The 25,600-nt window shown below is 39.7% G+C and overlaps 1 protein-coding gene across 1 annotated transcript; it reads left to right on the top strand.

Moving 5' to 3' along the window:
* Nucleotides 1-1,482: 1,482 nt before the first annotated feature.
* On the top strand, nt 1,483-11,285 carry serpinf2a (serpin peptidase inhibitor, clade F (alpha-2 antiplasmin, pigment epithelium derived factor), member 2a). Its single transcript, XM_060935229.1, has 7 exons — nt 1,483-1,539; nt 2,722-2,962; nt 3,068-3,211; nt 4,688-4,876; nt 4,968-5,110; nt 7,902-8,103; nt 10,912-11,285. The coding sequence occupies exons 1-7, from the start codon at nt 1,483-1,485 to the stop codon at nt 11,283-11,285; spliced, it is 1,350 nt and encodes a 449-aa protein (XP_060791212.1).
* Nucleotides 11,286-25,600: the final 14,315 nt, after the last annotated feature.

The following is a 25,600-nucleotide window of genomic DNA, read 5'->3' as shown; positions in this document are numbered from 1 at the left end:
AACAGCTTCAACTCTGGGATGTTGGTGGGTTTCCTCATATGAACTGCTCACTTCAGGTCCTTCCACAACATTTCCATTGGATTAAGGTCAGGACTTTGACTTAGCCATTCCAAAACATTAACTTTATTCTTCTTTAACCATTCTTTGGTAGAACGACTTGTGTGCTTAGGGTCATTGTCTTGCTGCATGACCCACCTTCTCTTGAGATTCAGTTCATGGACAGATGTCCTGACATTTTCCTTTAGAATTCACTGGTATAATTCACAATTCATTGTTCCATCAATGATGGCAAGCCGTCCTGGCCCAGATGCAGCAAAACAGGCCCAAACCATGATACTACCACCACCATGATTCACAGATGGGATAAGGTTCTTATGCTGGAATGCAGTGTTTTCCTTTCTCCAAACATAACGCTTCTCATTTAAACCAAAAGGTTCTATTTTGGTCTCATCTATCCACAAAACATTTTTCCAGTAGCCTTCTGGCTTGTCCACGTGATCTTTAGCAAACTGCAGATGAACAGCAATGTTCTTTTTGGAGAGCAGTAGCTTTCTCCTTGCAACCCTGCCATGCACACCATTGGTGTTCAGTGTTCTCCTGATGGTGGACTCATGAACATTAACATTAGCCAATGTGAGAGAGGCCTTCAGTTGCTTAGAAGTTACCCCTTTGTGACCTCACCGACTATTACACGCCTTGTTCTTGGAGTGATCTTTGTTGGTCGACCACTCCTGGGGAGGGTAACAATGGTCTTGAATTTCCTCCATTTGTACACAATCTGTCTGACTGTGGATTGGTGGAGTCCAAACTCTTTAGAGATGGTTTTGTAACCTTTTCCAGCCTGATGAGCATCAACAACGCTTTTTCTGAGGTCCTCAGAAATTTCCTTTGTTCATGCCATGATACACTTCCACAAACATGTGTTTTGAAGATCAGACTTTGATAGATCCCAGTTCTTTAAATAAAACAGGGTGCCCACTCACACCTGATTGTCATCCCATGGATTGAAAACACCTGACTCGAATTTCACCTTCAAATGAACTGCTAATCCTAGAGGTTCACATACTTTTGCCACTCACCGATATGTAATATTGGATCATTTTCCTCAATAAATAAATGGCCAAGTATAATATTTTTGTCTCATTTATTTAACTGGGTTCTCTTTATCTACTTTTAGGACTTGTGTGAAAATCTGATGATGTTTTAGGTCATATTTATGCAGAAATATAGAAAATTCTAAAGAGTTCACAAACTTTCAAGCACCACTGTATATATATATATATATATATATATATATATATATATATATATATATATATATATAGGGTTCATGCACACAGAAGAAGGGAATGAACAACTAATGACGTGCCAAAAGGCTGAAGGTCGAAGTGTGTAAATTCATCTAATGTAATTTAACTCCATATACATTGCAGTCAACTAAACAAAGTATATTCTGATGTGTTCCAGGCCAACATGGAGAACATGAAGCTCCATCCTTCACTGCTGATGCTGCTCTGTTTATTTAGACATGGACTGATGGTAAGATGAACTTATACACAGGACACACTACTGTTAAAAAGTCTTCCAGTTACAGTACTGGTTTGCTAATTAACAGCAACTCTTAACAAATTCAAAACGAAGTGAAACATTGGCAAAAATGAAAATGTATGGAATTTATTATGACTGTATGTATATTTAATAGTTATTCCACAAAATTGAGTTGTACATGAGTACAATTTTAATTTGGATACCCTCAAATGAAAGCTGAAAGTATGGACTTTATGTCCATGTCTATTATATAACTATAACTTGAATATGTTTCAGTAAACAGGTAAAAAAAAAAATTTGTGTCAGTGTCCAAATATATATCAGTCCATATGTATCAGTCCATATGTCAAAGCAATGGCCATAAATGAGATTCGTTGAGACCTGTGCGAGACATCGTAGGATGAAAGTAAAACATACAGCGGAAATCAAAGTGACCGACATCTGCCAACGTTATCAAAAGGCGCGTGCACCCTCTTTCGAATGCTGATGTAATCAAGCCGGAAGTTTTGCTTGTTTTGATAGCAATCAGGAAAGTTTGAAAAAAATAGGCAGTAATCGTCATTTAAACTCGTTTTAGTGCAATATTTCATTTGGAAAACAGTTTTCAAAATGGCGGCACTGACATCTGACTGACACTTCACGTTTCGAAGTCTCGCACAAGTCTCGTGAAGATCGTGTGGATAAGCGACGCCTGCCGTGGACCAAACGAACTAAATTCAACATGGCTAAAAAACGAATAGGCTGATAAGTACAATATTTAATTGCAATTAGTTGCCAATACGAGTCACGATATAAGGCTACTAAAACTGAAAACGTAACTGAATAACACATTAATTAAGAAATAAAGCAAGTTTAAAAATGACTTCAGTTCTACTTTAAATACTTGATAACAAAGTGATTTATCTGACTTGATGCACTCCACCATTTTGTTCTTCTCTACTCACGGTATATGAGCTGATAGCCTAGTAGTAGAGTAGCCAATGAGCGATGGATTGCTCATATCCAGTGAATGTCGATAGAATAATTTCAGATATATGAAATTCATATTCTACCAAGGGATATTATCAGAATGAGTTCATGATCATTGGTCAATCAGTGGTCTTGGTGTTTTTTCCAAACTAACACCATTAGAAAAAAGACAAAACAATTTCTTCTCTCTTGTACTAATTGAAGGATGAAGTCAGGACTCCTGAGAATACCTCTCCGGACAGCTCTTTTCAATATAATGGCACCAGTACTCCACACCAGGATACTGAGAAATGCAACTTAAGCCTGGAGGCTCAGCAGGCAATCGGTAGTGCTATAGCTCAATTGGGCCTAAAGCTATTGAAGAATCTGCAGCCTGATCCCGAACACCCAAATGTCATTCTGTCTCCACTGAGTATTTCTCTTGCACTTTCGCAGTTAGCTTTGGGTACGTGAGTGGATGTGTGATTGATTGATTGATTGATTGATTGATACTGTCTTTTTTTTCTTAGTTTTTAATATCAGTGCATTTCTAACGCCGTGTTTTAATCAGGTGCCAAGAATGAGACTGAGAAGCGACTGTTAGGAGCTTTACATGAAGATTTGTTACCTGACTATTATAAAAAGTTAAGCTGCCTCCAAGAACAACTGACTGTCAAGGCCATTAAAGTGGCCTCTCGTATCTACCTCAAACCAGGTGAGTATGACCATAGCTTTAAAAAAATGTACATCACACATTACATTACTTGATGAATTTTAGCAGTTATTTAACGGTTATTCCACGATATTGAGTTGTATGATGAGATTGCGTGGAATGACTGTTTTATTCTATCCACATTCACTGGATTTTGAGAAACAGAGCATTTTTATGAATTGCAAATTTGATCAATAAAAACTTGATACAAAATGTCCGACAAAATCATTTCCGCTTAGAATGTAAACAAACTGGTGAAATGACAGTAGCAATTTGTGAAAAATGTGATAATAATAATTCTTGAAAAAAAAGACACGTTTTTACCATCAAATACTTTTATTCCATATTTTGTTGCTTTTTATTTTTTATTTTTTGAGGTTTTGTTTTCGAGTAGAGTTTTTATTTCGTCCTCGGTTGGTTCAACAACACGTGCCGCCATTTTGTTTTTCTCTACTCACAGTATATGAGCTGATATCCTAGTAGTAGAGTAGCCAATCAGAGCACACAATTGCTCATATACAGTGAATGTGGATAGAATATTATTATTAATATTATAGATATTATTCTATCCACATTCACTGGATATGAGAGATTGCGTGCTCTGATTGGCTACTCTACTACTAGGATATCAGCTCATATACTGTGAGTAGAGAAAAACAAAATGGCAGAGCGTGTTGCTGAACCAACCGAGGACGAAATAAAAACTCTACTCGAAAACAAAACCCCAAAAAATGCACAAAAAAAGCAACAAAATATGGAATGAAAGTATTTGATGGTAAGAACATATCTTTTTCTGTTTTTCAAGAATTCTCATCTCATCTCATTATCTCTAGCTGCTTTATCCTTCTACAGGGTCACAGGCAAGCTGGAGCCTATCCCAGCTGACTACGGGCGAAAGGCGGGGTACACCCTGGACAAGTCGCCAGGTCATCACAGGGCTGACACATAGACACAGACAACCATTCACACTCACATTCACACCTACGGTCAATTTAGTCACCAGTTAACCTAACCTGCATGTCTTTGGACTGTGGGGGAAACCAGAGTACCCGGAGAAAACCCACACGGAGAACATGCAAACTCCACACAGAAAGGCCCTCGCCGGCCCCGGGGCTCGAACCCAGGACCTTCTTGCTGTGAGGCGACAGCACTAACCACTACACCACCATGCCGCCCTTTTTCAAGAATTATTATTATTATTATCACACTTTTCACAAATTGCTATTGTCATTTTGCTGGTTTGTTTACATTCCAAGTGGAAATGATTTTGTCAGACCTTTTTGTATAAGGTTTTTATTTATTGAATTTGCAAAAAATAAAAATGCTGTTTCTCAAAATCCAGTGAATGTGGATAGAATAAAACACTTATTCCACTCAATCTCATTGTACATGGCTACGCGCTTCGTCAGCTCTCAGCTCCTGTACGACTTGATTTCGTGGAATAACTGTGAATTATGTTTTCCTCTCATACTTGAATAGGCTTTGACCTGAAGAAGGACTTTCTGGAAAAATCCTATCAACTGTTCAAATCGGCACCCACCCCACTCACTTCTGTCGAAGAAGTTAATCAGTGGGTCGAGGATGCCACCGATGATCACATCAAGAACTTTTTGTCCATTCTACCACCCAGTGTGGTCTTGATGCTGATAAATGCTGTTCATTTTAAAGGCAAGTCATAATCGGATGTAGTAGACATCGTATTGTAGCTGAGTAAACTATAATCTGATTAGTGAAATGAGCTCTTGTGTTCGGTGCTTAGGGGAGTGGAAGTCTCGCTTTGACCCACGCTTTACTGCCAAGGATCTTTTCTACATTGACAGACAGACCTCTGTAAAGGTGGACATGATGATGGGATCCAAATATCCTCTCAGTATGTTTGTGGATGGAGAGCAAGGCATACAGGTAGCTTGGCTTTATTCAACTAGCACTTGGACTATTTTTATACCTCTCTATAAAATAGCTACTTGAACAGTATTGACGATATTCTTAGTCGTTCATGCAATTATCCCATCAGCCTATCATGTGGCAGCAGGTTCTGTTGTGTAAACTGGACAGACTAGAAAAACGTTATCTGTTTTTTTTTCTACTCTTTCCAAACTGTCCAGTTTTGGTGAGTCTGTATCCACTGTAGCATATACTCAAAGTTCGACATGCTTTTCTGCTCACCACAGTTGTAAAGAGTGGTTATGTGAGTTACCATTATCTTCCTGTCAGCTCAATCCATCAATCCAGTCTGGATATTCTCCTCCGACTCTTCCCTGTCACTCAGCAAAGTGATTCGGCCAAAATAATTGATGCTTTTTGTGTGCGATTGTTCTGTGTAAACTATAGAGACTGTTGTGTGTGAAAATCCCAGAAGATAAGATAAGCAGTTTGTGAAATGCTGAATCTGGTGCCAACAAACATGCTACGGTTAAAGTCGCTCAGATTAGGCGTATCAGATGCTCACTGGCCGTGCTGTGAAAATTGTCCATGCAGATGCTCATCCAAGTTTCCAAATCTGTCATTGCTTAACTCAAATTTTCTATCGTGAATACTATCATTAAAAAGCTTATAACCTCTGCTTTCCAAAGAAATGTATCTGGTTAAGATCTGTTCAGTACTTTGGGAGTAACAGCAGGTTGAAGTCAGTACAACAGAGTAAAAACTCTGCTCGCGTGACATTGGGAAACTTTTCTTTTTGAGTCACGGGAAAGTGGTCAGGCTCTCTCTCTCTTCTGATCAGTTTCCCGCTGGATTATTTGTCAATATCAATCAAATAACTTTTATTTATAGGAATGTTCTCTCGCTCTCACTGTTTCTGATGAAGGATTCAGCAAAATTTTCCATCTGCTAGTTTTGATGCTATGCTTCATGTTATGCTTTGAAATGAGTTTTCATAGATTTACCGACTTATTTTTCAAATCAAACTGATTCACGTAAATAAATAACTGTTTTAGAATATAACTGTAGTTGTTTTGATGAAAAATATTGAGATCTTAGTGGTTGGAATGAGATTTAAAAAACCGGATGTCAGAAACGCGAGTGTCAATTTCAATTCAATTAAATGGAATTGTTTATTGGATGTGGATCAGACAGTTTTTCGAGGTTCGCCTTGAAAGCTGTGAATATTATAATTTATATTCTTTCATATAAACACTAGTAGGCCCTACTTTTGAGAAATACAAATCCCTACAGAGCACAAAGAGGGGATTAAAAATAATCGTTTACTACTTTTTTATTGAGTGTACCGATTTAAAGGTAGACTGCCTTTCAGATTTTTCAAGTGTAGGTCATAAAAATAATTTTCCCCGACACCCAATTATTTTTGTTTAGTGGAACGAAAGCTACTGGATTCAAATCATAGACTTCCAATTTTATTAGTTTTTTTAAAATCCTACAACTAATGAATTTATGGCCATGTGGCCCTAAATTCTCCGCTGTTTGTTCCTGCTTCACCATGACCCAATACAAGATACTACGTCATGCATCACGTGGTGGGTTTCCCCATTCACGAAAGGCATTGTGGGTTATAAATTTGAAACAGGAGAGAAAAATGGAGGACGTGAGTGTGGAAATGAAATGTGAAAGACTGACTACAGTAACGGAAAGCAAGAAGAAAAGATGTTATTACATACGAAGGAAAGGAAATGCAGGAAATATCAAACTAATAAATATCAGCGGTCAGCGAGCACCTTGGTGTGATCAGCTGTTCGTTTAGCGACAGAATGATGGAACTGTCAGTGCAAGGTCAAAGGTAAACCTGCGCATGCACACACACACGGACTTCCTCTGTCTGCTTGACTGCGTGAAGTGAGTGATTTCATGCACATTATTTGCTTTAATCCCCTCAACTTAAATAACTTCCCAGCCACAGAATGGCCTGATATTTTTTTAGATATTACAGATATAAAAACATATATCACAATGACCAAATTTCAGAGAGAACTAAATTTCACCGATTTTATGAACTCGAAAGGCCCTCGAGCTTTAACGTTTTTACCTAATTAGCATAATTAATACTAATTCAGTACTAATTTGCATAATTTGTTTTTACTAATTTTTCAAACTTTGTATTCAGTATACAACCATCTATGTGCCTGCCAATTTCCATGTCAATATCTTGAAAAATAAAAATGTTATTCAGAAAAAAACATTTGATCTCATTGGTTAATGAGGCCCATTTTGGACCATGTGATCCTCATACAGAATATTACAGCCGTTTTCTAAAAATTAAGCTTTTTTTTCAATCTTTGATTTGTAAAATCTCAAGAACGGATAAACATATTTTAATTCTGTAAAAAAGTATGTTGTTCTGCATTCAATTCTGAATTCACTGAGAGCAGTTTCAATCAATTTGGATTGAATTTGAATTTTCACCCGATATGCCGACTAAGATCACTTTTTTCTCCGGTTTCTGATGTTGATCATTTAATTGAAGCTCTGAATCCTGTATCTTCATGATCTTATGCATTGCCTTGCTTCCACATGATCGAATGGCTGATGGATACTTGCATAAATGAGCAGGTTCCTGTTAAAGTGGCTGGCAGTGTATTTCAGAATATACACTATAACTCAGGAATGATTTGATGTCTTCCTTCCTTCATTTCTTGGACCCTCCTAACTATGTCCTTGTACATTTTAACTCTAGCACCAAACACTATATGTCAGTCAGTCTGTGTGTTTCATATCATTTCCTTTACCTCTTGTTTAGGTTGCTCGATTCCCTTTTCAGGGAACCATAAGCTTCCTGGTAGTCATGCCCATGCCATCATTTAATTTGTCAAGAGCACTTGCCAACCTCAACATCTCCGATCTGTATCAACATCTTCCAAGTGAGAAACCGATGCTTGTCAAACTGCCCAAGTTCAAACTGGAATATAAACAGGATTTGCAGCAAGCACTCACAAGCATGGGTGAGAGATTTCATCTCAACTTGGTAGAGTTTTCATGATAAACCCTTTTTTAAAAAAAAAGATAGCTAATATAATGTCATGCTACGGTAGAAGCTATTGTACAAAAATACACTTCTTTTGGGTTCTTTGGATGGTTAAGAGCTACAACAGAAAACCTATTATGAAAGGGAAAGCACAAGTTGGAGAACTTTTACAGGTCCATCTACGTTTACATTAGACCGTATCTGTCTCGTTTTCTTCGCGGATGCACTGTCTGTTTACATTAAACCGCCTGGAAACGCCGGGAAACGGGAATCCGCCAGCGTCCACGTATTCAATCCAGATCGTGTCAGCTCCGGTGCTGTGTAAACATTCAGAATACGCGGATACGCTGTGCTGAGCTCTAGCTGGCGTCTCATTGGACAACGTCACTGTGACATCCACCTTCCTGATTCGCTGGCGTTGGTCATGTGACGCGACTGCTGAAAAACAGCACGGACTTCCGCCTTGTATCACCTTTCATTAAAGAGTATAAAAGTATGAAAATACTGCAAATACTGATGCAAATACTGCCCATTGTGTAGTTATGATTGTCTTTAGGCTTGCCATCCTTCCACTTGCAAGTAGTAAGTGATATGCGCTGGGATCTCACACACAGCGGCTCAGTCCCGAATCGTGGCTCGTGCACTTCACTCGCGTGCTCTGTGAGCTGCGCAGGGCCGGAGTGCGCACCCTCCAGAGGGCACTCGCTGTTCAGGGCGGAGTGATTTGGAGCACAGGATGCCTGCGGAGCCGAGCGTATCCGTGTATTGGCGTTGCTGTGTGCACGCAAATCGTGTATTGGTGTTGCTGTGTGCACACTAATCGTTTTAAAAACGTTAATCTGATGATCCGCTGATACAGTCTAATGTAAACATGGGCTAAGAAAACCAAAGAAACCAAAGAACCCTTTAAAGTGCTAAATGAGTGTGTACTGGTAATTTGTAGTCCAAATTAAAGGGGCTAGCTCACCTTCCCAGAAGCCTTTTTCAATGCCATCGATATTCCACTGTTATGTCTGAAAAACAACCCGCAACAATGCAGCGACATCTTAGGCTATAGATCATAAATTGTATTGTGAAATTGAAGACATTTTCTCAGGGTGGTTGTGTTTTAAATTCTTTTGACTGATCCATTCTGTAATTGCATTGTAATGGACCAAAACCGGCCTCAGCCATCTCATTGGAAAGAAAATATCAGTCTTATTGTGAAGAAGCCTTTATTTGGTCACATGTACACTCAAGCACCGTGAAATTCCTCCTCTGCATTTAACCCATCTGATGCAGTGAACACACACACACACACACACACACACATAGCCAGAGCAGTGGGCAGCTATGCCATGGCACCCGGGGAGCAGTTGGGGGTTCAGTGCCTTCACACTTCACACTGTAAAAAATGATTTGTTGTTTTAGCTTAAAAAAGTTAGTACTCAGGCCGGCTTAAAATTTTGAGTTCATTGAAATTAATATGGGTGCTCCGGTTTCCCCCACAGTCCAAAGACATGCAGGTTAGGCTAATTGGTGGCTCTAAATTGAGCGTAGGTGTGAATGTGAGTGTGAATGGTTGTCTATGTGTCAGCCCTGTGATGACCTGGCGACTTGTCCAGGGTGTACCCCGCCTTTCGCCCGTAGTCAGCTGGGATAGGCTCCAGCTTGCCTGCGACCCTGTAGAACAGGATAAGCGGCTACAGACAATGGATGGATGGATGGATGAAATTAATATAGTAAGTTAACACAATGAGGCGAACAATTTAACTTACTATATAAATTTCAGTGAACTCAAAATTTTAAGGCAGCCCAGGTACTAACTTTAAGTTAAAACAACAAATCTTTTTTTTTTTTACAGTGCAGCCATGATATAAAGGGAGGGGTAAGTGCTGTTCATTCACTCAACTCCCCTCACATTTTTTCTGCTGATCCCAGGAATCAAACCAGCAACACTTTAGGCCCAAGGCTGCTTCTCTAAACTTCAGGCCATGGCTGCTTCCATGACACACTGATGAAGAAAAAGTTCGAGATGGGTTTTCAAGGGGTGGCACGGTGATGTAGTGGTTAGCACTGTCACCTCACAGCAAGAAGGTTCTGGGTTCAAGCCCAGTGGCTGACAGGGGCCTTTCTGTGTGGAGTTTGCATGTTCTCCCCATGTCTCCGGTTTCCCCCACAGTCCAAAGACATGCGGTTAGGCTAACATGGGGCAGCCTTGGGCTGAAGTGCCCTTGAGCAAGGTACTGAACCCCCAACTACTCCCTGGATGATGTAGTATAGTTGCCCACTGCTCTGGCTATGTGTGTGTGTTCACTGCTTCAGATGGGTTAAATGCAGAGGATGAATTTTATGGTGCTTGAGTGTACATGCGACCAAATAAAGGCTTCTTCACAATAAGCCTCATATTTTCTGTCCAATGAGACAGCCGAGGCCGGTTCTGGTCCATTACAATGCAATTACAGAATGGATTAGTCAAAAGAATTTAAAACACAACTACCCTGAGAAAATATCTTCAATTTTACAATACAATTTATGATCTATGGCCTAAATGAATTTCACTGTGCTTAAGTGTCATGTGACCAAATAAAAAAGTTGTTATTCAGCTTGGTGAGCGAGCACAAAGAGAGCTAGCAGAGTAGTGTTCACGTGCTTCCAAGACACACCAGTCTGTGTGTCAACAAAAACAACAAATCGGATTCTGGTAAGGGTGAGCTGGGCCCTTTAATCAAACCAAACAAAGCGTTCAATATTTCCCTTTGCATTTACATCTTTATCTGACTTTTTTTCTGGTTCTCTTGCCCAGGTTTGGGTACACTATTCTCTAGTCCGGATTTATCCGGTATCTCAGTGGGCCCACTTGTAGTCTCTGGTGTGCAGCATGCATCCAGTATCGAGTTAAATGAGGAGGGAGCTGAGGCCTCAGCTGCTACCTCGATCATTCTGGTCCGCACGATCCCCGTTTTCGCAGTCAACATGCCGTTCATCTTTGCCATAGCAGATGACGTCTCACACACACCTCTCTTCCTTGGCATGGTCACCAACCCAAATCCTGGAGCAACAGCTGAATTAAGTGACGACCCAGAAATCTTTCATTTTTTGAGCAGCAACATGCCAAGTGATAAGCCACAGAATGACGACCCGTACTGGGATAACATGCTACATGATGAGTTTCAGTGAATAAGGAAACAAAAGCGACTCCCCAAACATTAGTATTGGGGCGAAAATTGGCCTGAGAGGAGCACAGAAACGCACGGACCTCTCCCAGTCTCATACTGTACCTACACATGCACGTTTTTATATGACATGATATGATCAGCCATAATGTCACAGGACTTGAATTAATAAAAACTAGCAAATGACTTTACATTAACATTTAAACAGTTTTATATTTCATTTGTCATGAAATGTCAAATCATACATATTCAAACACGTGTTTTTTTTTCTTTTTCATTTTAGTATTTTTGTTTCATGCTTTTACCTTTTTCCTTTGTTTTTTTTTTTTCTCACAACAAACTGCATGTTGTCAGGAGGTTGAGGTGATGTAGCTTTTTCTCTTCTCTGGTCAGAAAGTGAAACAGTAAACCGTACCAATTAAAATGTCACTTAAAAAAATCTGTTCTGACATTGCATTTCTGTAAGTTACAATATTGCTGAAAGTAATAAACTGAAAATGTAAAAAAAAAAATTATCAGAGTCTGGATTTCTTTTATTTAGACTTTGTAATTGGACCAAGAGCAGAATTATACACTGTAAAAAGATATCTTGCTCAAAGAAAATGTTTATGTTTAGAAGTATACTTCAAGTTCATTTTATTAAGTATACTTAAGTAGAGTATATTTCCTTACAGTAAGTATACTTTTGTGTACCAAGTTTACTAATATCAATGTACTTACAGTATACTTGTAAGTAAACTAATCTAATACTTCTTGGGACTAAATTGGCCCACTTTTAGTTTATAAAAAGTATACTTTAAGTCTAAGAGAAGTAAACTTTGAGTATACAACTAGTATTTATTTTGTACTGCAAGTATACCACAAGTAAACTTACAGTTCTGCTTGAAAGTTTGTGAACCCTTTAGAATTTTCTATATTTCTGCATAAATATGACCTAAAACATCATCAGATTTTCACCATGGGTGATTGCTCTAAGACAACGAGGGAGGCTCAGCCTCCTCTAAAAATGACGAACATCGTGTAGGATGAATTGCGCTAGGCTTATGTTATAGCCGACCTTATAACATTGCTATTTCAGAACCAGAATCATAGAAATATATGTGCTCAACCCAACTACAGTATGAAATCATTCCGTTATAACTTTCCCCAGTTCGCCTAATGTGCGCGTGAGTTTTTCCCTCTCGTGACAACGCGATGCAGCCCAGCCTCAGTGGACTTCAATGGCATTTGGGAGCTATGCGCTTTTCAATATCAAAATGCAAGATGATTATTGGACAAATACTGCGAAAACGCCCGCCCATGGACTCCCAGCCTCACAGTGGGAGGGACATGGCAAAGCTTTCCGCGAGGAGACTGGTGATTGGTGAAAGCGGCTGGATATTTTCTTTGATTGACAGCTCGTTTCAAATATAGACAGGCAGCGGTGAATTTCAGTTCAGTCCCATGCGGATTCGCAAGTGCTGTGGTGTATTGTAAGAGATCAGCTTACATTTCGATTTCATTCATTACATACGGTTTCTACCAGCTTTTTTAGTTTGTATATATTTTCATTGTAAATAAAGTGTAAATATAGTGTTGTCAAGTTTGCTATCTTAGTTCCAGAAATTTCGTTTATTTGTTGTGACTGAACTTGAACTTGAGGGGGCTAGTCAGCTAGCAAGAAAGCTGCGCACGGATGCCAAGCATTGTTGATTTAATTTTGGCGAAGCCATTTGCCAGTCTTCCTTTCGAGGAAAAAATTAAAATTAAAGAGCAGGGTAGACCAACGCCTCAAACTGACTTGGTGAAAAAGGTAGGGAATAATACTCGTTCCTTTCAGCTCTCCTGGTACGAAAAAGTGAATTGGCTAACAGCAAGTGACCCACATCAACAACAGTAAATAGGCTACTTTAGTAATATGTCATGGATGGACCAAAAATATAGAATCTATTTAAAATGTTTATGCTGAGTATATTATATTGGAATATATATTTCTCTGGATATGAATTAAACACAGCTACAATTTGGAAAACATTTTTAAACAAAAACACAGCCGAGAACATTTCACACTACAGACCTGGATTAAAAGTGAAGGGTTATCAAAATTGTCAATAAAACATTTCTCAGTCAAAATAAGTAAAATATAGGGAAAGTGTCATTGAATGAAATGTGTGGCACCCAGCTCTATGTTTGGCTCCCCAAGGTCAGTGCTTGTGCCTATTCCAGAACACTCTGCTGTTACTGCTGAGGTTCCTGACAAAGAGCTGCTTTCAATAATGATCAATTTTTAAACAACATGCCACAATTTTAAAATATAAAATGTTAAAATATACCCCCCCCAACACCACCATCATGTATATTGGACAGTAGGCTAATGGGCCAAAATAACCTGTTATTTCACAGTTTGTGACCCTGCCAACAATCAGCCAGATCAGAGGCAAGAGTATGGGCAAAATTGATGTGTTTTTTCTTTTTTCTTTTAAAATCTGGAAATATCGTAACCGACCAGCCTCCCCTGTTTGAAAGACTACCAGCCGCCACTGATTTTCACACAAGTCCTAAAAGTAGATAAAGAGAACCCAGTTAAACACATGAGACAAAAATATTATACTTGCTCATTTATTTATTGAGGAAAATGATCCAATATTACATATCTGTGAGTGGCAAAAGTATGTGAACCTCTAGGATTAGCAGTTAAATTGAAGGTGAAATTAGAGTCAGGTGTTTTCAATCAATGGGATGACAATCAGGTGTGAGTGGACACCCTGTTTTATTTAAAGAACAGGGATCTATCAAAGTCTGATCTTCACAATACATGTTTGTGGATGTGTATCAGGGCACGAACAAAGGAGATTTCTGAGAAGAAATCACTACACCTGACTGCATTTCTGTGATTCTGGGCAGAATCACTACATCTGACTGCAATTAACCTATTTGTGTGTGTCTTCCCAGTGACCGCGCCCTATTTGGGGGGGGAGAGTGGAGAGCGGGGGGGCTCATCCCCGAACAAGACGCCAGTCGTGTGTGTGTGTGTGTGTGTGTGTGTGTGTGTGTGTGTGTGTCTGTTTGAGTAAAATTGTTCACTGAAAGGTGTGGCAATAAAAGCCCCTATTCCAAGACCTGATCTCTGTCCTGCCATCCTTTGTGCTCCACCCGCCCATACGAACTGCTGCACTGAGGACCTCAGAAAAAGTGTTGTTGATGCTCATCAGGCTGGAAAAGGTTACAAAACCATCTCTAAAGAGTTTGGACTCCACCAATCCACAGTCAGACAGATTGTGTACAAATAGAGGAAATTCAAGACCATTGTTACCCTCCCCAGGAGTGGTCGACCAACAAAGATCACTCCAAGAGCAAGGCGTGTAATAGTCGGCGAGGTCACAAAGGACCCCAGGGTAACTTCTAAGCAACTGAAGGCCTCTCTCACATTGGCTAATGTTAATGTTCATGAGTCCACCATCAGGAGAACACTGAACAACAATGGTGTGCATGGCAGGGTTGCAAGGAGAAAGCCACTGCTCTCCAAAAAGAACACTGCTGCTTGTCTGCAGTTTGCTAAAGGTCATGTGGACAAGCCAGAAGGTTACTGGAAAAATGTTTTGTGGATAGATGAGACCAAAATAGAACTTTTTGGTTTAAATGAGAAGCGTTATGTTTGGAGAAAGGAAAACACTGCATTCCAGCATAAGAACCTTATCCCATCTGTGAAACATGGTAGAATCATGGTTTGGGCCTGTTTTGCTGTATCTGGGCCAGGACGACTTGCCATCATCAATGGAGCAATGAATTCTGAATTATACCAGCAAATTCTAAAGGAAAATGTCAGGACATCTGTCCATGAACTGAATCTCAAGAGAAGGTGGGTCATGCAGCAAGACAACGACCCTAAGCACACAAGTCATTCTACCAAAGAATGGTTAAAGAAGAATAAAGTTAATGTTTTGGAATGGCCAAGTCAAAGTCCTGACCTTAATCCAATGGAAATGTTGTGGAAGGACCTGAAGCGAGCAGTTCATGTGAGGAAACCCACCAACATCCCAGAGTTGAAGCTGTTCTGTACGGAGGAATGGGCTAAAATTCCTCCAAGCCTGTGTGCAGGACTTATCAACAGTTACCGGAAATGTTTAGTTGCAGTTATTGATGCACAAGGGGGTCACACCAGATACTGAAAGCAAAGGTTCCCATACTTTTGCCACTCACAGATATGTAATACTGGACCATTTTCCTCAATAAATAAATGACCAAGTATAATATTTTTGTCTCATTTGTTTAACTGGGTTCTCTTTATCTACTTTTAGGGCTTGTGTGAAAATCTAATGATGTTTTAGGTCATATTTATGCAGAAATATAGAAAATTCTAAAGGGTTCACAAACTTTCAAGCACCACTGTACCTTTATTAAGTATATCTCTAATAAGTAAATAAAAAGCACGCTAAGCTAAAAAGACCATAGCTTAGTGTGATCCATCCTCTGTTTACGCCCAAAGCCGTTCCACAACACAAGGCAGAAGATGACTCCCAAAATCAATGCAGCAAGAACAAAGAACCAGCAGCTCTGTGAGGAATTCAAGACCTCCTTGGACTCTGCCCTGCTAAACTGCCCCTCCGATGATAGCTCAAAGATGTGGGAGTTCATCCAAAATGCTATTTACAAAACTGCAATGGAATGCTTTGGCAAGAAGAAACGCAAACAAGAGGATTGGTTTGAAGAGAGCTATGAAGTCCTTGCTCCATTCCTGGAAGCCAAACATAAAGCTTTTCTGCACCACAAAGCACATCCATCACCCTCCTCCCTTGACGTCTTCAAAGTGGCTAGAAACAATGCTCAACACATTGCCAGAAAGTGTGCCAATGACTATTGGTCATCCCTTGCAGAGAAGATCCAAATATCCTCAGACAAAGGCAACCTAAAAGAGCTGTTCAAGGGTATCAAGAGAGCATTCGGCCCATCTGCTAACAAGACTGCTCCACTGAAGTCTCTCACTGGTGAGCTCATCACCGACAAAACCAAGCAGCTTGAGCAATGGGTTCAGCACTACAAAGCACTATACAGCACCGAGAATCAGGTGACAAGAGAAGCCATAGAATCTCTGGAATCCTTCCCAACTATGTCTGAGCTTGACCAAGTTCCAACAGAGAGGGAGCTGCTTAAAGCCATTGACTCTCTCTCCATGGGTAAGGCCCCAGGCAGTGATGGCATTTCACCTGAAGTCATCAGAGCTGGAAAAAACTAAACACCTCCACCAACTGCTAATCCAATGCTGGCAGGAAGCTTGCGTCCCATAAGACCTACGCAACACTAAAATCATCACTCTGTACAAAAACAAAGGTGAGCATTCCGACTGCAACAATTACAGAGGCATAACCCTGTTGTCAATCGTTGGGAAAGTGCTTGCAAGAGTAGCCCTGAAATGCCTCCAAATCCTAGCAGACAGAGTGTACCCCGAGTCGCAGTGTGGATTCAGAGCACATTGTTCCACTGTCGAGATGATCTTTTCCCTCAGACAGTTACAAGGAAAAAGCCAGGAGCAGAACATGCCACTCTACCTCGCGTTCATTGACCTGACCAAGGCCTTTGACCCTGTAAGCCGTGAAAGGTTATTTGTGCTCCTTGAAAGAATTGGCTGTCCCCCAACTCTATTGAGGATCATCAAGTCATTCCACGATGACATGAAGGCAAGGATTTTCTATGACAGATCCCTTTCTGATCCCTTTCCCATCAAAAGCGGAGTAAAGCAAGGTTGTGTTCTTGCATCAACCCTCTTTGGTATTTTCTTCTCACTCCTTCTACAACATGCTTTACACTCGACCGATGAAGTTGTCTACATCCACACCAGATCCAACGGTAGCCTTTCAATATTGCGTGGTTGAGAGCCAAGACCAAAGTACGGTGAGTGTTGATCAGAGAGCTTCTGTTTGCCAATGATGCCACCCTCGTAGCACAATCTGAGGAAGGCTTGCAAAGGCTGGTGGACCTTTTCTCCAAAGCATGCAAAGAATTTGGCCTTACCATCAGTCTGAAGAAGACCCAAGTATCGGTGCAGAACCCAAGATACAACACGGAACCGAGTATCACCACAGACAGCACTGTCCTTGATGTGGTCAGCGAATTTACTTACCTGGGCTCCACCATCTCCGATAACCTGTCCCTCAACTGAGAAATAGCCAAACGCATTGGAAAGGCTTCAACAACATTGGCCCACCTCTCAAAATGAGTCTGGGAGAACCGCCTGCTCACAACCAGCACAAAAGTAAAGGTGTACAATGCCTGTGTTCTCAGTATCCTTCTATATGGATCTGAGAGCTGGCCTACTGTATGTATGCAGAGCAAGAAAACAGGTTCAACTCGTTCCACATGCGGTGCTTGCGGCGAATTCTCAGAGTGACATGGAGGGATAAGATGCCCAACCAAGAGGTCCTGGAGAGAGCAAAGAGCAAGACACTCCATTCAATCCTTGCACATCGTCGCCTCCATTGGCTAGGACATGTTCACCATATGGAAGATGGAAGGATACCCAAAGATCTCTTGTATGGTGAGCTGTTGACTGGTGCTAGGAGCAAAGGCAGACCCCTACTAAGGTTCAAAGATGTCTGCAAGCGTGACTTGAAAGAGTTTCAAATCCTGTCTACATCTTGGGAAGCAGTCACAGAAGATCGGAGCAAATGGAGAAAGGCTTTAAGTCTGCGAGCCAAGGTTTGTGAACAGCATCGTCTTGAGTGTTGGCAGCAGAGAAGAGATTCTTGCAGGTCAAGAACCAGTTCTTCTGCCTATTTTTTTTCCATACACTGCACATAACATTTTAATATTTAAACTTTTCGGTGGTGCTATACTATTGTCTGTCAAGACATACGGTGGCCATCATCAAATAAAAAGGAAACTGAAAGCATACTCTCTTATTTTTAGTTTAAAAAAGTATACTAGAAGCACACTTGAATAAACTTTTTTGTAAGGGATTCCATTTTAAAACTTGTCTTGTAACACTATCTATACTTCCTGACTGACAGGAAGCAGCAGGTGAGGCTGGGGAGCATCACATCCAGCACCCGGACTATCAGCACTGGCGCCCCCCAGGGGTGTGTACTCTCCCCACTGCTATTCTCCCTTTACACCAATGACTGCACCTCAGGAGACCCGTCTGTTAAACTCCTGAAATTTGCAGACGGCACAACGGTCATCAGCCTCATCCGAGACAGTGGCGAGTCTGCATACAGATGGGAGGTTGAACGGCTGGTCTGTTGGTGCGGTCAGAACAATCTGGAGCTGAACACGCTCAAAACTGTGGAGATGACAGTGGACTTTAGGAGGAGCCCCCCCCACCCTGCCGCCCATCACCATCACCAACAACACTGTGACTGCTGTTGAAACCTTCAGGTTTCTGGGCTCCACAATCTTCCGGGACCTGAAGTAGGAGACCAACACAGTCACCATCATCAAAAAGGCCCAGCAGAGGTTGTACTTTCTGCACCAGCTCAGGAAGCTCAACCTGTCTAAGGAGCTGCTGACACAATTCTACTCTGCCATCATTCAGTCTGTTCTCCACTCTTCCATCACTGTTTGGTTTGGATTGGTCACCAAGCAGGACAAGATCAGACTGCAACGGACAATAAGGTCTGCAGAGAAAATTATTGGTGTCAGCCTGCCCTCCATCCAAGACCTGTACCTGTCCAGAGTCAGGAAACGGGCAGGTAACATCTCTGCAGACCCATCACACCCTGGTCACAAACTGTTTAAACTTCTCCCCTCTGGGAGATGCTACAGAACACTGTATGCAAAAACAACCAGACACAAGAACAGTTTTTTTCCCTCAGGCTGTCTCTGTGATGAACAGCTAAAACCGGACTCAAATATCAGTAACATCAACTGTGAAATATCTGCACACTCATACAGTCATTCTGTGCACACTGTATATTTATATTTATATTTACTAAGTCATCCTTGCACTATGCACCATTTTGCACCAAGAGATTTTTTTTTTAAATCTGTTTTATCATCTGTTTGTACTAAGAGAGCTAAGTGAAACCGGAGTCAAATTCCTCGTGTGTGTTCACATACCTGGCAATAAAAGTGATTCTGATTCTGATGTTTCCTCAAGGTGTGGCCAATCCATCTCCATTTATGCCGATTGATTTGTATTTGAATGGGTTCCTGATCCAATTGTTCCCAAAGATCTTCGTTTGTACTCTGTCTGTCCATGTTATCTTCAGAATTCTTCTCAAACAGTTGTTAATAAAGGTTTGTAGCTTGTTGCTAGATGTCATTGTAGTCCTCCATGTCTCTGATAAGTACAAGAGGACACTTTTCACATTGGAGTTGAAGATCCTGAGCTTTGTTTTGCGGGAGATGACACGGGAACGCCACACTTTCTTTCACAAGATAAAAACCACTAGTGCCTTGTTGATCCCGACTCTGATACCTTCGTCATTTCCTCCATTCACACTAACTGTCCTATCCAAATACAACCCCGATTCCAAAAAAGTTGGGACAAAGTACAAATTGTAAATAAAAATGGAATGCAATCATTTACAAATCTCAAAAGCTGATATTGTATTCACAATAGAAGATAGACAACATATCAAATGTTGAAAGTGAGACATTTTGAAATTTCATGCCAAATATTGGCTCATTTGAAATTTCATGACAGCAACATATCTCAAAAAAGTTGGGACAGGGGCAATAAGAGGCTGGAAAAGTTAAAGGTACAAAAAAGGAACAGCTGGAGGACCAAATTGCAACTCATTAGGTCAATTGGCAATAGGTCATTAACATGACTGGGTATAAAAAGAGCATCTTGGAGTGGCAGCGGCTCTCAGAAGTAAAGATGGGAAGAGGATCACCAATCCCCCTAATTCTGCGCCGACAAATAGTGGAGCAATATCAGAAAGGAGTTCGACAGTGTAAAATTGCAAAGAGTTTGAACATATCATCATCTACAGTGCATAATATCATCAAAAGATTCAGAGAATCTGGAAGAATCTCTGTGCATAAGGGTCAAGGCTGGAAAACCATACTGGGTGCCCGTGATCTTCGGGCCCTTAGACGGCACTGCATCACATACAGGCATGCTTCTGTATTGGAAATCACAAAATGGGCTCAGGAATATTTCCAGAGAACATTATCTGTGAACACAATTCACCGTGCCATCCGCCGTTGCCAGCTAAAACTCTATAGTTCAAAGAAGAAGCCGTATCTAAACATGATCCAGAAGCGCAGACGTCTTCTCTGGGCCAAGGCTCATTTAAAATGGACTGTGGCAAAGTGGAAAACTGTTCTGTGGTCAGACGAATCAAAATTTGAAGTTCTTTATGGAAATCAGGGACGCCGTGTCATTCGGACTAAAGAGGAGAAGGACGACCCAAGTTGTTATCAGCGCTCAGTTCAGAAGCCTGCATCTCTGATGGTATGGGGTTGCATTAGTGCGTGTGGCATGGGCAGCTTACGCATCTGGAAAGACACCATCAATGCTGAAAGGTATATCCAGGTTCTAGAGCAACATATGCTCCCATCCAGATGACGTCTCTTTCAGGGAAGGCCTTGCATTTTCCAACATGACAACGCCAAACCACATACTACATCAATTACAGCATCATGGCTGCGTAGAAGAAGGGTCCGGGTACTGAACTGGCCAGCCTGCAGTCCAGATCTTTCACCCATAGAAAACATTTGGCACATCATAAAACGGAAGATACGACAAAAAAGACCTAAGACAGTTGAGCAACTAGAATCCTACATTAGACAAGAATGGGTTAACATTCCTATCCCTAAACTTGAGCAACTTGTCTCCTCAGTCCCCAGACGTTTACAGACTGTTGTAAAGAGAAAAGGGGATGTCTCACAGTGGTAAACATGGCCTTGTCCCAACTTTGAGATGTGTTGTTGTCATGAAATTTAAAATCACCTAATTTTTCTCTTTAAATGATACATTTTCTCAGTTTAAACATTTGATATGTCATCTATGTTCTATTCTGAATAAAATATGGAATTTTGAAACTTCCACATCATTGCATTCCGTTTTTATTTACAATTTGTACTTTGTCCCAACTTTTTTGGAATCAGGGTTGTACACAAATGATGGCACTTCTTCTAGGTCTCTACGTATCATTGATCTTAATTGGCCTATTGGAGGTGCAGTTAATTTTCATGATCTTAGTTTTATCAGCACTCGGTCTTAGCCCTAGTTTGATAGAATTTGCCATCATCTTTGTGGTTTTGTCCTGCATTTGATGGTTGGTGCAAGAAAGGAACACAGTGTTGTCCGCAAAATCGAGATCATCAAGTTGTTTCCATAAGTTCCACTCATACAGCACATAAATTATGCAAAAATACAGATGAAGACAACAAGGACATAACATTATGCCAGAGTAGTAGCATGAACGTACCAGACGAAGACATAGAGACGCTAGACAAAACACTCTTACACAGAAATTGGTAAAATTAAATAAAGAAAAAAACACAGTTAGTAAAACAATGACATAACCATTACTCCAGAATATCTTTAATGTACATGAATTTATCAAATATTTCTTATTAGAAGATGATTAGAACTCAAATATAAGATTATTTAGCTTACTTTTAGACACTTTTACTCATTTCAAGCTTGAAATTTTCTTATTCTATTAGCAGATAATTTTGCTTCTTTCTAGAATTAAATGTTTAAAGCTAGACTGCCTTTCAGATTTTTCAAGTGTAGGTCATAAAAAGAATTTTCCCCGACATCCAATTATTTTTGTTTAGTGGACTGAAAGCTACTGAATTCAAATCACAGACTTCCAATTTTATTATTATTATTTTTTTTTTAAATAGAACAATTAATGAATTTAGGGCCACCTGGCCCGAAATTCTCCACTATTTTTTCCTGCTTCACCATGACCCAATTCAAGATACTACGTCATGCATCCCGTGGTGGGCTTTCCGTCTTCGCACAAGGCATTGTGGGATACAAATTTGAAACAGGAGAGAAAAATGGAGGACGTGAGTGTGCGAATGAAACGTGAATGACTGACTACAGTAATGGAAACTGAGAAGAAAAGACATTATGTTGCGAAGGAAAGGATATTGGGTGTTAAACATTCAATATCCAGAATAATTTCTTAGGTAACATTCAGCTAGTCAGGCTATGCTAACATGATCTTTCTGGAAATCCTTTGCTAACTAACAGCCAATGTTAGCAACTTAATCCAAATGTAGTTATTTCAGTAGAACATCAAGGATGTGTAACTTCATTCCAATTCATATCTTCCATTTTGACTCCATTTAACTCCTCTCCATGTTTCTTCACTTCATGGATATGAGTGTGGCAGACAATTGTGATTAACTAAATGCTAGGTTGGCCGACTCTGAAAGCATCTAAACCATAAGCCACAATTTCTAATTATATCTTTTTCAGGCAATTCTTATCCCTAGCAAGTTTGAACGTAACGAGTGAATGTAAATTGTTTAAATACACCACAGAGCTCATTATATTATACAGACACGAGTGTTTTACTGGGAAATACACCACTCATTTTTCATACGAGCTCCATCCGGGACACGGAGAACCAAAACCATGACATAAATCTCTATATGTCACTCGTGAGGAAATTGATGAATTGTTGTGATAAATTTGGGCATATTTGTTTGTGAATGTGTTGATATAATAAAAATAAAATCGCACATTGGCTTGAAGATATGAAGTTTATCTTCTCGTGTTGAAAAACTCACATTTTTCATACACGGATCTGAGTGGCATATTTAAAGGTAGGCTGCCTTTCAGATTTTTCAAGTGTAGGTCATAAAAAGAATTTTCCCCAACATCCAGTTATTTTTGTTTAGTAGACTGAAAGCTACTGAATTTGAATCACAGGCTTCCAATTTTATTCATTTTTTTTAAAAATAGAACAATTAATGAATTTAGAGCCATATGTCCCTAAATTCTCTGCTATTTTTTCCTGCTTCACCATGACCCAGGTCAAGATACTATGTCATGCATCACGTGGTGGGCTTTCCCTGTTCGCGCAAGGCATTGTGGGATACAAATTTGAAACAGGAGAGAAAAATGGAGGACGTGAGTGTGCGAATGAAACGTGAAAGACCGACTACAGTAACAGAAAGCGAGAAGAAAAGACGTTATGTTATATACGAAGGAAAGGAAATGCATGAAATAAACATAAATATCGGCGGTCAGCGAGCACCTCGGTGTGATCAGCTGTTCATTTAGCGACAGAATGATGAAACTGTCAGTGTACGGTCAAAGGTAAACCTGCGCATGTGCACACACACACAGACTTCCTCTGTCTGCTTGACTGCGCGAAGCGAGCGATTCCATGCACTTTATTTGCTTTAATCCCCTCAAATTAAATAACTTCCCAGCCACAGAATAACCTGATAGTTTGTGAGATATTACAGAAATAAACATATATCACAATCACCACATTTCAAAGGGAATTAAATTACACCGATTTTGTGAACTCGAAAGGCCATCTAGCTTTAATGATATTTTAATTTTTTTATTTTTAATTCTAGTATAAAAAGACCTTATTGATATAATGATTTTTATTTGATATTCACCGATTATAGTAGTTCAGTTTTTGTTTTTTTATATTTTAAATTCAGATCTTTTATTAGTTCGAATGTATTTGTTATGAGTCTTTGACTCATTGTACATATCGAAGATAAATAAAGCTATGATTGATTAATTAATTATCATACAGCAGCCAAAACTGGCCATAATCCAGAGGGCAGAATTTATTATCTCAGTATATTCATGAGATAATAGTGATGTGCATTACAACTCACTTTAGTTATTCTTTTGAATACACATTTTTAAGTGGTTAGAAATTTGCGTATTAATTAAATTAATTGTTTCTCAAGAAGTATTGTCTACCACTACTTTACTTTAAATCCACATTTACAAGGCTAAAAAAAACCTTTTTTGGCTATATGTCAGCACAGTTGTATAACAAGGATGACAGTTCCAAACTGCAATCAAATTTAATTGCTGGTAGCGTTCAGGCTTGTTTATAACGCTCTACATTACAAAATGTGGGAAAGAAAAACATTGAGAGAATCACAGAAGAAGGAGGATAATAAAATAGCAAATCTAGACTGCTTTTAAGTCCACGTACACAATCTGGACAAGAAAGTCTTTTTTTTGAGAAACTGTTGTTTATGAGTATTTACAGAATTATAGAAAAGAGGATATTTCAAAGATAAAGATTAATTAAATCTGGTTGGGGAAAAGCTGTTCATAGTTTTTTTTTTCTTTCAGTGAAGATAAAATAATTACACATGACAAAAATCAGGCCAGGAAATTTTGATCTTTTAATCTTGGTAGGAATTTGATAAAAAAGATTTTAAATCTTTAAGACTGCAATCACTGTGTTTATGCAGTGTCGTCTAATAAAAAAGAAAAACTTTTGCAAAGTATTCATACAGAACGCAATTAAACATAGCATTGTTTTGTTTTTTTTAAATAACTATATCATTGCAGTCAGCCACCACCTTGATCTCATCCCTCTGCGTCGGTTCCTTGCTCTTTAGCATTAGCTTGTCTGGGACAATCAAAGGAAGGTTTTTTTTTTTTTATAAAATATAATAAAACAAGGAAAACCTGCAACTAAATCCATACAAGAATACTAATACAGAAGTAGTAATAAGATAGCATTAGAAGTATGCATAAGGCAGTGCCGAGAGCTGCAGAGGCTTGTGTGTAGGAGTGAAAACATGTCATGAATAAGTGGATTTTGAGATTTACTTTGAAAGAAGTCAGGCTTATTCAGTATCTGTGGTGTTGGAGTAATGCATTCCAGGGTTTAGGGGGCAGTAAAATGAATACAACTAAAACGTAGCTGAATAAGACCTGACTTCAGCTGTTGAAAGTTTGTGTGAGGAGCAAAGCAAAGGATCTGAGTGAACAGGTTGGGTTAGAGAAGAGAAGAGAAGAGAAGAGAAGAGAAGAGAAGAGAAGAGAAGAGAAGAGAAGAGAAGAGAAGAGAAGAGAAGAGAAGAGAAGAGAAGAGAAGAGAAGAGAAGAGAAGAGAAGAGAAGAGAAGTTGATATAGGGTGAGGTAGATCAGGTCATGTCCATGAAATGTCATCAGAACTGTGAATCATAGACAGATTGTAAAGAGGGGACAGTGTTTTTAAGAATAGGGGAAGTGTATATGAGCTTTCCGGTATATATAAGAAATCGGATTACAAAATTTTGGATATATCTACAGTGTGTCCCCAAAAAATGTACTCACTCAGGATCGTCTTCATTTAGAGCATGGATTAATGCTGGAATGTAACATTTCCAGTGAACTCGCTTCAAAATACGATGGGCGCTTGATTTTGGGATTCCTGTCTCAAGAGCCATTTGTTATA

The sequence above is a fragment of the Neoarius graeffei genome, chromosome 12, assembly GCF_027579695.1.
Source record: "Neoarius graeffei isolate fNeoGra1 chromosome 12, fNeoGra1.pri, whole genome shotgun sequence".
Lineage (NCBI taxonomy): Eukaryota > Metazoa > Chordata > Actinopteri > Siluriformes > Ariidae > Neoarius > Neoarius graeffei.
The sequence above is the reverse complement of the archived record's forward strand: the minus strand, read 5'-3'. Positions and strand labels throughout refer to the sequence as shown.

Bases quoted from the DNA above. Each gene is read 5' to 3' on its own strand.
- serpinf2a (XM_060935229.1), top strand. From the start codon at position 1,483: ATGAAGCTCCATCCTTCACTGCTGATGCTGCTCTGTTTATTTAGACAT. The intron at 1,540-2,721 runs GTAAGATGAACT...TACTAATTGAAG, and splicing joins TATTTAGACATGGACTGATG to GATGAAGTCAGGACTCCTGA. The intron at 8,104-10,911 runs GTGAGAGATTTC...TCTCTTGCCCAG, and splicing joins GCAAGCACTCACAAGCATGG to GTTTGGGTACACTATTCTCT.